Source organism: Bos taurus, chromosome 28, assembly GCF_002263795.3.
Source record: "Bos taurus isolate L1 Dominette 01449 registration number 42190680 breed Hereford chromosome 28, ARS-UCD2.0, whole genome shotgun sequence".
NCBI classification, from domain to species: Eukaryota; Metazoa; Chordata; class Mammalia; order Artiodactyla; family Bovidae; genus Bos; species Bos taurus.
Window position 1 is genome coordinate 44606720 of NC_037355.1, and position 12011 is coordinate 44618730.

General features: G+C 53.4%; 2 protein-coding genes across 5 annotated transcripts in view; one reads left to right on the plus strand and one right to left on the minus strand.

Annotated features, from left to right (window-relative positions):
- RASSF4 (Ras association domain family member 4) overlaps positions 1–12011 on the minus strand; it is a 33920-nt gene that overhangs the window by 14317 nt on the left and 7592 nt on the right. For 3 of the 4 annotated variants that reach the window (XM_059882485.1, XM_005226559.5, NM_001075454.2), the window contains 2 exon segments: positions 9058–9151; positions 6656–6731 (listed from right to left, as the gene is read on the minus strand). In XM_059882485.1, the coding sequence (XP_059738468.1) occupies positions 6656–6731; positions 9058–9119 (138 nt within the window). In that variant the 5' untranslated portion in view covers positions 9120–9151. 4 annotated transcript variants of the gene reach the window in all.
- DEPP1 (DEPP autophagy regulator 1) lies at positions 38–1462 on the plus strand. Its single transcript, NM_001046515.2, has 2 exons — positions 38–233; positions 777–1462. Exon 2 carries the CDS (start codon positions 804–806, stop codon positions 1428–1430), a length of 627 nt encoding a protein of 208 aa, NP_001039980.1. The 5' UTR covers positions 38–233; positions 777–803; the 3' UTR covers positions 1431–1462.

Here is a 12011-nt window from a genome sequence, read left to right on the forward strand (position 1 = left end):
AGGTTTATAAAAGCAGCGGCCAGGCCCCAGGCTTGCCAGACAGCTCAGGGAGCCTTTCACTCTGGACAGAGGCCCGGAGCGTCGTCCTCCTTGTCCCTCTCGCAGAATCTGGCTCCGGACACCGGCTCCAACTGCTCGACCCTGGGCCCTTGGCCCTGAGTTTCCTGGGCGCTTCCTGAGGACTTCCCTGCTCGTCCATCTCCCCTGCTACCCCCAGACTTCCTCAGCTACAGGTAAGGGAGGGCTACTGCTCTCCGGCTTGAGGTAAAACAAAAACGCGTTGGGTATGTCTGAGGGCAGTTCTCAGCCTGGGACGTGCCCTGCTCACTGCGGGCTAGCGACCAGGGTGCGGCTAACAGCGGAGGCGACAGCTGCGGAGGCTTTATATTCAGAGGCGTTTCCCCGAGGGGAACGTGCCATATGTTTTCCCAGCACCCTGGAGAGGTGTATTTATAACCCTATTTTACGGAGAAGTGGAGGCTTGGAGAGGTGACTTTGCCAAAGAACCCTGGGTCGGGAACGGCTGTCTGGTTTTGAACCCAGGTTTCCTCGGACTCCAGTCCCACGAGGCTGGGCTCTTGACCCACAGTAATGATAGGGCCTTAAGGGATGTTAGCAGACAGAGCCCAGGAGTTCGAGCCTGGTCTTGGATCTGCAGACTTTAAACTGCTCTCAGGCTTCTGATTCACCCAGGCGACCTCAGACAGGGGAGGGGTCAGGGGAGGGGTGTCAGGATGGCCAGCAGTCTCTCACCCAAGCCCTCTGTCAACCAACAGGCTGCTGCCTCCCTGTCACCGGCAGCCATGAGGTCCCGGCTTTTGCTTTCTGTGGCCCTCCTGCCCACAATTCGGGAGACCTCGGAGGAGATGCTACCCGGAGGGGCTGGAGAGGAACCGCCCGCCTCCCCCAGCCTGGATGACTACGTGAGGTCCATTTGTCAGTTGGCACAGCCCACCTCAGTGCTGGATGAGGCCGCAGCCAGGGTGCGAACCAGCAGACCCCACCGGATAGCCCGTTCCTGTGCAAAGAGCTGCCCCACTGGGTCTCTACAGGACATCACCACTCGCTTCACTGGCCAGCAGCCCTCCCTGCCCAGGACTGGCACTGTGGACCCCCTGGACTGGCTCTTTGGGGAGTCTCAGGAGAAGCAGCCAAGTAAAAGGGATGTGCCAAGGAGGACTGGACCCTCCGCTGATCCCTGGGCTTCTCGCAGACAGACGGACAGTGGCAAGGCGCCAGGGACCCCCAGAGGGAGGCTGAGTGATGCCAAGGCTCCAGGACACTCTCTGCAGAGAACATCGAGGGACTGGCACCAGTGCTCCCAGGCTTCTGGGCAACCTGGACAGGATGCGGGCTCCCCCACAAGCCCTCGCCACAGCAGCATCCTCAGAACTCTCTCTCTGCACCTCCCGGTGATCCATGAACTCTGACGCCTCCCCAATAAAGCCTTCTGTAAATAGCACACAGGTCTGCATTTCCTCCACACCTCCTCTTCCTATCCAACCGCCCCACTCCCGCCCGCAACCCAGCTGGGCACTGCCCCTGGCAGGTCTCTGGGAGGGAACCACCTCTCTGCAGGGGCTCTCTGCTTTGGCAAGTCGTAGTGAGACCCCTAGGAGAAGGCGATGGCGCCCCACTCCAGTCCTCTTGCCTGGAGAATCCCATGGACAGAGGAGCCTGGAAGGCTGCAGTCCGTGGGGTCGCGAAGAGTCGGACACGACGGAGCGACTTCACTTTCACTTTTCACTTTCATGCATTGGAGAAGGAAATGGCAACCCACTCCAGTGTTCTTGCCTGGAGAATCCCAGGGACAGGGGAGCCTGGTGGGCTGCTGTCTATGGGGTCGCACAGAGTCGGACACGACTGAAGCGACTTAGCAGCAGCAGCAGCAGTGAGACCCCTTCTTTGAAAAACAGCCTATCCCACTTGTGGCTCTCCTAACTGGCTTATCACCTTCGGCAAGTTATTTAACATGTCTGTTCCTCAGTTTTCTCCTGGGTAAGCTGTGATTAATGAGACCTGCCTCCTAGGTTGTGCTAAAACCCGCACGCATTCAGGGGCGCAGGTTACGAGCCCACACGTGGAGCAGCTGCTGCCTCTCTGGTGGTCTCACAGGTGGGGAAACAAAGAAGGTTGGGGGAGAGGAGAAATCAAAGTCTTGGCCCTCAATGGTTTCACAGCCTAGCCCTGGACACTCCCAAGTCCCCCCACAGGGACAATGAGCAAACAGAGGGGCTCAACCAACGCAGCTGCTGTGCTTCAGGGGTCTGTCCCTGGGGCTTCCCAGGGAACCTCAGGGGTCCCTCCGTGCAAGTCCTGCTGTGGCCCCAGGAGCATTCCCCCACGCTGATGGCCAAGACAGAAGCTGCCCCGGCCAGCCTGCAGGGCACCGCACGCCAGACCACACGGTTCTGTCCCCACTCGTTCCCACCCCCCACCGCCTCACCCAGGGCCTCTCATCCGTGGGGTGAACGGCAGGGTCCAGGGACCACAGCCTCATTCCACATGTCCATGGGTGCCCCCCCCAGCCCTGGGTCCCCACAGCCTGGCAAACCTCAGTTCCCAGAGGCGTCTGGCAAGCAAGGGGGTGAGCATGAGGAACAGGGAGGGGGCAGACTGCCTTCCTCGGGGAGGAGGTCGGGCATCAGAGCAATCAGAAGACTCAGGCCCGAGGCCTGCTGCTGGGTTCTCCTGGGCCAGGCCAAGGCTGGCTGCCCTCGTCAGGGTGGGAAGGACGGACAGGCAAATGACAGAGCTGGGGCCACGGGCGGGCTGGAGGCCCGCTTCAGTTCCCCTACCTCCTTGCTCTGCGGACGAGCAAATTACTCTCCCTCCCTGCCTCTCTTTCGCCCTTTCTTTCCTTCAACTTTAAAATATTTACAGAAATCGCTTTGGACGTTTACGGCGCTCATCAGTCCTCTTTATTGTATGTTCTCTGAGGAGGCAGAATGTAAACCATACATTAAGAAAAAATTATTAGAATGATAATTTAAAATTTTAAAAGAAAACGTTTCAGACAAGTGGTTAGTTTCCTGATCTGTAAAGTGGGGACAGCAAGGCCCATCCTTCACATTCTACAGTGACTGGGGAAACAGTACAAGTGAACTCAGAGATGGAATTATGAACACTATATACGAATTCCCAGCGGTCATGACCTGCCGTGCTTCTGGCTGGCTCACACCTCTGGGTCCCTGACCTTCTGCAGCAAATATGTGTGGAAGAGGCATTGGTTGGAACTTCCTTAGGAGGTGATGAGTAGGGCTGACCTACTGGGGGGGTGTGTGACTGGTGATGGGATGTGCTGGGCTCACTGGGCCAGCCTTACAGCGAAGCGGCAGAAATGAGGATGACGCTGCTAATCCTACCAGCTCAGAAATCACACTGCTGCATTTCGGGAGATCACACAGGGCCCCGGAGAGCCCTGGGCTCTGGACTTCTCTATTTCCTGGATGTAAAAGAAGCTAACGGCACCTTCAGGAGGTACCCCCTAAAAAGAAAACAGAAAAGTTCTGGGGGAAGTGGTCTCCAGCAGCGTCCCAAGCTCCTGAGGACAGGAGCTCCAAGCCTAACAGAAAGTGCTCCTGGTGAGGCCCTAGTGAGCAGTCTCATTCTTCTCCCACCCAGCACTGAAGCCAGGGAAGGTACCCGAGTGCCCCTCCCACCTGGAGAGGCAGCCTGGAGCACTCAGAAACTCCCAGGGAACACGGGCCTAGTACTCACCAGGGGCCGGTGGTCTGTCAACCCCTGTCATTCCGGCCTTCAGGCCGTAGAGGAAGGGGGATCATTGTAAGGGGGAAGGGGATCCCTGGTGGAGGAAGGTCCTTCTCTTAAGCAGAATGCAGTGGCTCAGGGGCTGAGGTCCCACACTGGGTGTGATATGTGCTCAGGCCACCAGGGGGAGCTCTGCGTCCATTTAGAGCTGAGCGCTGGGCAAGGTGGGAGGCTGGCTTTGGAAGTTGGCTGCACACCACACCCAGTGACCCCAGGGACCTAAGGCCTCTAGCTCATAATGTCAGCAGTGATGTAGCTGCCCACTGGCATTTCCTGGTGGTCCATTATTCTCTACAGGAACCAACCAGCCTGGTTAAAATGCTTTGCTATTTTTCCAAAAGGCTCAGATTGCTCCTGGTTATTCCCACTTTTCATTGTAAAACAAGCAGAATTATCCTATCCTAAAGGCAAGGTTTTCAAAGAAGGAAGCTAGTGCTTCAGCCTACTGCACTGGGAATCCTTTGCTCCTAGCCCTTTAGAAGCTGGGGGAAAGTTCATGGGGAAACGCTTGTTCCAGGTGCAGCCCCTGCCCATTGACAACTTTCATCTCTCTAAGTTCAAGGGACTGCGGGTGAGACAGTGGAAGAGAAGGTGCCCCAACTGCAGCAGCCAGGCTGAGGTTGCTCCATGGCAGGCCTGGTGACCATAGGGGTGGGGAGGTACCTGATGCTGAGCACCCTGTGCTTAGCTTGGGGGTCGAGCCTGGGGATCACAGGTAATGAACAACCCTCTGAGTCTCTAAGCTCTGGTGAGCCATCCCCAACAGAGACCTCCAAAGGTCTCCAGAGCTTAATGCTGACCCTGCTCTCACTGTATCATACACTTCTCTGCTCAGGTCTTGGAGCCACACCAGCATCTCTGACTTACTTCAATGTCATCATGGACCAGAGACTCATTTAAGAGTCTCGGTTTCTTTGTTGGAAAATGCCCCTCCTCCCTCATCAAGTTCTAGGACTACAATGAACAGAGTTGAGGCCAAGCTCCTCCTGTCTGTCCTGCCCTTGGGGCCTGCAGGGCCAGGAGAGGCCAATCTCAGGTGGCCCTGTGGCAAGTTATGAGGACAGCGAGTCCCTGAGGCCCAGAAGGCCCCAGGTGAGCGATCTGGGGAACTGCAGAGGCCCCGACACTGGGTGTGGGTGAGTCACTCTGAGACGTGGTGATCCAGGAACCAGTCATGCATTTCAGTATTAGAACTCCCTGCCTCCCAAGCCAGTGACCTGTCTCGATGGTGGCGGTCACCTCCAAAGACATACACTCCCTCAGGCTGGCATACCTGGATGGTTAAAGCTTCAGAAGTTTCAGGAAAAGTACTTTCCAGCTCCAAGAAGATCAAGGCAGACCCCCCCACCTGCTTTAGGGTTAGAAGAATGAAAATCCCTGCCTGTGGGATGTTAACTTCCTGCCTCTGGGGAACCCCAGGGGCTTCTCTTCCTGATGCAAGGTCCTCTACTCCTCCACGGGGACTGTCCCATCACACAAACAGGGCTGGGGCTTCCCAGTCCCTCTTCCCACTCAGCTGTTCCTAAAGAGGGGAATGTCCTGGGGAATCCCAAGTGCCAAGATCAAGCTCTTAAATTAGCTGTTCTTAAACTTGGCCATCACCAGAATTCCCTGGAGGAGTTGTCAAAACAGCTGGGAGGCTGAAAGAGTTTCTGATTCAGCAGGCCCGAGAAAAGGAGGGTGGGAGGCGTCTGCCGGCCCTTCTCAGACACTGATGGGCTGCAGAAAGTCCAAGAGCCAACACGATCTCAACCCTGTATTCAGTCTGTCTGTCATGTCCAGCTCTTTGTGACTGTATGGACTTCCACCCGCCATGTAGCTCCTCTGTCCGTGGCATTTTTCAGGCATGAATACTGGAATGGGTTGCCATTTCCTTGTCTAGGGGATCTCAGCCGTGGTAACCCCCAAAATAAAGCTTAACCATGATCACGATAAGACTTCCCATTTGGCTTTTTCAAATGTCCCACTATCCCAACCAGGGCTCCCCTGTGAAAGATCTGGAAGTTCTGGATGGTGGTTAAGACCACCTCTACTTAATCTGCCTGGTGAGCGGCTCCCTGAGCCTTGGCCATGCTGGTCACTCCCTGGAGTTCAGCTGGTGCCCATGGGCTATGTTCGGCTTACAGATGTGCTTTGTTTAGCTCACATAGTGTTTTGAGGTTTGGAAATTCCACATGAAATTCCGGATATCTAGCTTCTTTTGAAAAATCAGGAAGAGTTTGGGTGTCCCAATCCCAGAACTCCACGCGGCTACCCTGGGCTGGATCTGACAGGCAGCGGTGGCCTGCCAGTGGGCTGATGATGTCCTGTCTCACCACGCCCACCCTGCTTTTCACGTTTGGACCTGCCCGGCCCTGTGAGCATCGTTTGGGGAGCCGGGAGCCCTCCTCTGCTGCAAGGCTCTCCTCTTGGTTGAAAAGCAGAGAGGCTCTGCCTTTACTCCTGGATTGCTGTGAACTTGGGCAAACCAGGGCCCTGTGATGAAGGACGGGCAGAGGAAGGACTGGGCTGGGTGAAATCTCAAAGATTTCAAACCCCAGAATCCTGACCTTCACTGAGACAAAAGTCCCAGGAGGAAGGAGAAGACCCACATTTTGAAACCCATCGGCTCTGCATTCTCCTGGGGATGGTCCGACCCTCAGGACCCCTTGCAGGGACCTCAAAGGAGATAATTTTGTCCCCAACTCAGAGAATGGGAGACCTGACAGTTCATTATCCTTACTGGACACTTAAAGTGAAGGAAACATCCCTTCACTTGGTTAACAGGTATAAAGAATGGCCCTTGGTTAACAGGTATATGGCAGTTCCAAAAAAGACTGGCCGAAGTCTTTTTGGCCAGCCAGGATGAATGGTGACCTGTGGAAAAGGAGAGAAGTGGCCTCACCTCCCTGCGCCTCAGCTGGGAGCTCTTGCCCTCATGGTAGCAGTTGTAGGTTTTCAGCAGGCTTAAGAGCTCTGACCTGAAAAGGAAAAGACACACATGTGATCTTGGGATGTGGCCGGGCCTTAGATAAAGCATTTGGCTTTGGTGGCCTCAGTTTCCTCATTTATAAAATGGGGAACATGCTTTGCCAACAATATATATTCCATTGAGAGGCTAGACTTTGCCATCAGACACATGTCTTTTAATCTTCTAGGGAATTTCACATGCCAGCACTCCTGGAAAGCCTGAGGTGGGGCCGAGAAGGAAGCAAAACTCACAGAGGGGTCCAGGTCACACTGCTGTACTTTGAGGGTGTTTGCACAATTTCACTGTTATAGATAAGAGTTCCTGACAATCTCTCTACACTTTACTTCTGAGTCACCTCCTCAGAATAAATCACTTGGGCTTGGATAATTGGCTTTTTAAAAGCTCGCTTTTTCCCCCCATATGACTTCCTGTAAGGGTCTGGGGTGGCTGCTGTGGGAGTACCAGCACAGATGTCTGTCTCTTCTTCCTCCTGACTTTCTGGACGTGGTCAAGGGATGAGAGTGACAGCTGCGAGGGTCAGATCCTGAAGGCCCCAGGAAGGCTACTGTATCCAAACGCTTTCTCCCCAGAATAAAGGGAAAGCCACGGCTTGTGCCTTGGCCGAGGTGTGGCAGAGAGAAAGTGACTCCTGTTTGCGGCCCCCAAGCTGGGCTCTGCAGGCAGTGCGGTCCAACAGACAAGACATGAAGGCCACACCCATGATTTTAAATGGCCCAGTAGCCTTATCGGGCTTTCCTGGTGGTCAGGTGGTAAAGAATCTGCCTGCCTGCCTGCACGCAGGAGATGCGCAGGAGACCCGGGTTCAATTCCTGGCTGGGGGAGACCCATTAGAGAAGGAAATGGCACCCCACTCCAGTATTCTTGCCTGGGAAATCCCATGGACAGAGGAGTCTGGTGGGCTACAGTCCATGGGGTTGCAAAAGAGCTGGACGTGACTCAGGGACTAAATCACCACAGAAGTCATGTTACCAAGGAAAATAAAATAGGGGAAATTATTATCAAAAATATTATCATGTAATCTATTAAATAATGAGACTTTGTTCATTGTTTTATTTTGTAAGAAATGTTTGCCACTTGGAGCTCCTTGTATATTCAGTACACCCTTTCAGCCACAGGCTACGTGCTTAGCAGCCACTGTGGCTGGTGGCTCCCTGCTGGAAAGAGAGGCTCTAGAACCTCTCGGGCTGTGCTTTCACGCAAGCAATCTAGGGCCTGGATGAGCAAAACACGCTCTGCTGCTCTGGTGTACAGCCCCGTGTGACCTGGGATGATGGGAACTGGCGAGGTTTTACAACGTAATGGTATTAACAATGCAGGATTCAATACTGCATGTCCAGTGTGCTTCTAAGTGTGTGAACACGGAATACAATTTTGTTAGAATATATTTATAGCACATAATTAATAGGATATATGTGTATATATATGCATTACACATAATAGGGCTTCCCAGGTGGCGTGAGTGGTGAAGAACCCGCCTGTCAATGCAGGAGACGTAAGAGATGGGGGTTTGATCTCTAACTGAAGCGACTTAGAATTCATCACATTAGGGTTACTATTATGACTTTTTCAAAATATTTAGTATTGTTCATTGTTCTTATTATCAAATATAAATCAGGAAACGATCTTGTAGGCAGCACTGCTTTTTTCAGGGTCTCCGGAAGGACGATCCTAGGAGCCAGGTCCTCAGTAAAAGCTAATGCATTTTAAGGAGACTTGGTTTGCCTTCAGGACAACAGACAGGAGCTGACTAAATTTAGAAAATATTTGGACTCAGGACTCGAAATAAGAAATAAGATAAAATGAAAAGAAAAAAAAAAAAGATTTTTTCTTTAGTTCAGCAGTGAACTTTGGAAAGTTTCCCAGTTTTTCTTTTTTTTGTCATGAGACAGACAGGGAGTAAATAAAATAAAAGGAAGCAGAATTAAATCATAATGTCAATAAAATATACTTTTTCAATAAAAACTCAACACCAGTTTTGAGGGTTCTTTCCATGAACTGTTTAACACAATATGAGTTTAGGGTTGCTCTGGTTTTTAAATAAATTAAATGCCATCTCTGCAGAGTCACAATAGGCAGCCACACTTTCCTGCCTTCCTGGGCCCTAGGGAGGTGGGGGTCAAATGCATACCTTGATCCTTGATCTCCAAAGAGAAAGACTTCAGGAAGAAGCACCCCCATCACTGTCCCTGGGGCAGGCCCACCATCATACTTATTAAAAGTGCCCAGAATCCTTTCCCACCAAGGCTGCCCCCGGCAGGGGCGTGGCCATGGGGAGGGTGGGCATGGAGGCCCCTCTCTGCACACAAGTGACTTACTTCAGAATGGACTTGCTGTCGCTGATGGGCACGTGAGAGCTGGGGGGGCAATCTTCCTTCATCTTCTCTTGTCTGCAGACTTGGAAGTTACCTGCTAGGTAGACAAGGAAGGGCCCACAGACGGGTAAGCCAGGAGGAGCAACAGCCAGTGTGGGGCCAGAGCTTTGGTGTAGAGGCCTGAGACCACTTACTCCTACTGCACCGCATCCCGCACGCCCAGGCACGGAGTGGCTGAAGTGTCAGAGCCCGAGGACTTAATGGGACTCTGCGCCCACATGCGCCAGCCCGGGCAGGGCAAGGTCGGAACTACCGCTCAGCCCCTGTCCCAAACCTCTTCACAACCCCTAGGAATCAGATCGCTCTCCTAAGTGTTTCAGGCTACATCCTCTTCCTTTTAAGGGCACCTTGGATGATGTCTTCCACCTCCGCTGCTCCCTCAGACCTCTAAGTCGCCCTGAGCCTTTCTTGACCATGCCCAAGGGTCCCGGGGTGGTTGCCCCATTGCTGCCTTTGGGGTCAGCACTCCTGGGCCAGCCCTCTTAGTGACAGGCTAATTGGTACCATGGTCACTACATGCCGGAGGCCGTTGAGAGTATTCTATGAATTATTTATTCCTGACAGTACTATTACGAGGTAAGGACCGTCGAATACTCATTTCACGGATGGGGAAACAGGGACAGAAGTTCGTGCTTCACCTAAGATTCCCGGCGAGTCGACGGCAAAGTCACTGATCACAAGCATCTAGCCCTCGACTCTGGTCTTTCAGCCCTTCTCTATACTGATCTTGACAGTGACTTAAACCCTCAGACCCTTCATTTTCTCTTTGGCGCGTGAAGTAACATCTGCCCTACAGGGCTGTTCATAGACTCATCCATGAAACTGTCTCTTCTCATTCACAACCTGGAAATGTTTGTGGAGCTTCCCAAACCCTCTGGGGTTCCTTTCATGGAGGGTAAATCTAGAGCTTTCTCTATCCTGTTGGCATCCTGTGCATAGATTCCCACTCTTTTCTGTCTCTGCATTATTCTGGCCAAGTGCTCTGTTATCAACGGCCCCTGCGCTTTGGGCTCTAAGCCAGCATCTCTCTCTCACACACACACACACACACTCTCACCTCGATCCTGCTTCTGCCCCCCTTCTCCCAAGGTGCAGCTAGGAATGAGGAGTTTAGCGACCCTGGAAGGTGGCACAGACCTGGGAGGGCACACAGCATGTCTTTCACATCATGGAGCGCCTTTGGCTTCTTAAAAAAAAAATCAGAACACTCCACATCTGTTCACACAAACCTGGTTCAGCCACATCTTCCTGACCTGTGTGCGTGCCAGTGCTACTGTGGGGCTCAGGGCCTGCTCCACTGCTGTTGCGTGGAGGACCTCGCCGCACTGTGCCCCGGGCGTTGATCCCAACTAGCCCAGCACACTGTCTCCCTGCTGGCTTGATCCTCCCACACACAGGAAGAGCCAGCCTTCTTGCAGCCACATCAGCCCTGAGCGCCGATGCTGGCGGCAGGGGACACACGGTGGGCACGGAGAAGGGGAATGATCTGGGGGTGGTGAGTTTCCCAGTGACATCAGAGTCATCCCCGAAACGCCTCCCCTCTGCCTTGGTCTGCAGTGTGGCAAACTGGCCCGCAGATGGGGCAGACTCCCAGCTGCGGCCGCAGCCGGCCCTGCCTCCATAGGGCATGGGGCATTCGCACCGTGGGGCCCTGGAGCTGGGGGCCTTCAGCAGCCTTCTCCTTGGCCTATTTCAAAATAGGGTTTCAGTTCCTCAGCACTTCAGCTCTCCTGTGGAAAAACTGACCTGCCAGCTTCTCTTTCCGGGTACTTCCGTAAATGCTACCAACACAGAAGCTGGCTTCAGCCCGGGGCAAGGCTGAGTCTCTCAGCCAACACTGTTCCTGTTCCTATTGGGTCAGTGACCCGACTGTCTTGTTTTAAGCAAGCTAATAATGGGAAGGGCTGGATTTACCCAGAAATAACCCGAGGGGCTTTTTTTCCCTCATGCCTTGCTCTGCAGCCAGCTTCTCTCTCACTCCTCCCCACTTCCTGCTCTGGAGCACAGCTGCCTGAGCTGCTCTCAGGTCCCCTAATGGGTTCGAGGCTTTGTCCTCCCTTTGGGCTTTTATGGCCATTCTCTCTCAGAATCCAGCATCGTCCTCATCCCAGACTCTGCCCTTAGCTGTCCAGGAAGCCCTTCCCAGATCAGGCCCCTCCTCCAGCCATCAGCTCCTCTCTGGGCCAGCACCTGTGCCCCGCTCTCCGTCACAGAACCTGCCTCTCGCTTTGATTCTCCCAGAAGAGCAGGAGCCTAGCATGGCAGAGATGTTATGTTTATGCCTCACCGCTTGTTTCCAGCACAGATCACAAGACTGCATGCTGCAGGAGATTCATAAATGGCTGTTAAATTATTGAATGAGTACAGAAAGCCTCATGAAGTCCAACAAAGTCAACTTTCCCAGAGTTGTGTATACACAGCCGGAATAAATCATGGAAAAGTCTGTAGGGGCCAGGGACGTGACTTGGCTGAGGGACACTGGTCAGTGGAGTCTATGGGGCTTAGGGACACATTCTTCTTCCGGCGGGGCAGCTTTTCTGGTGTTTCATGAGAAGCCAGAAATCTGGATTTTTACAGATTATAGTTCATTTTAAAGTTGGGTGACTGTGGTGGAGACAATCACTGCCCCTGGACTGACCGTGTGATAGTTCCCTTGCAGCTCCTTGCAGCCACAGGGCCATGTGACTAGCTCTGCAAATGGAAGTGCTGAGTGTCACTCCCAGGCCAGTGCATCTGGGCCAGCGTGTGGCCCGGCAGCTCTCCTGTTTCCCGCCATGGTGACCCGGAAAGCCATATAACCCAGTTAGTATAGCTTCTTGATGGTCAGCCTGGGTCCTAGAGTATCTCTGGGGACCAGAGGCCTCTGCCAATCCACAACAGATGTGGATGGGGGAAGA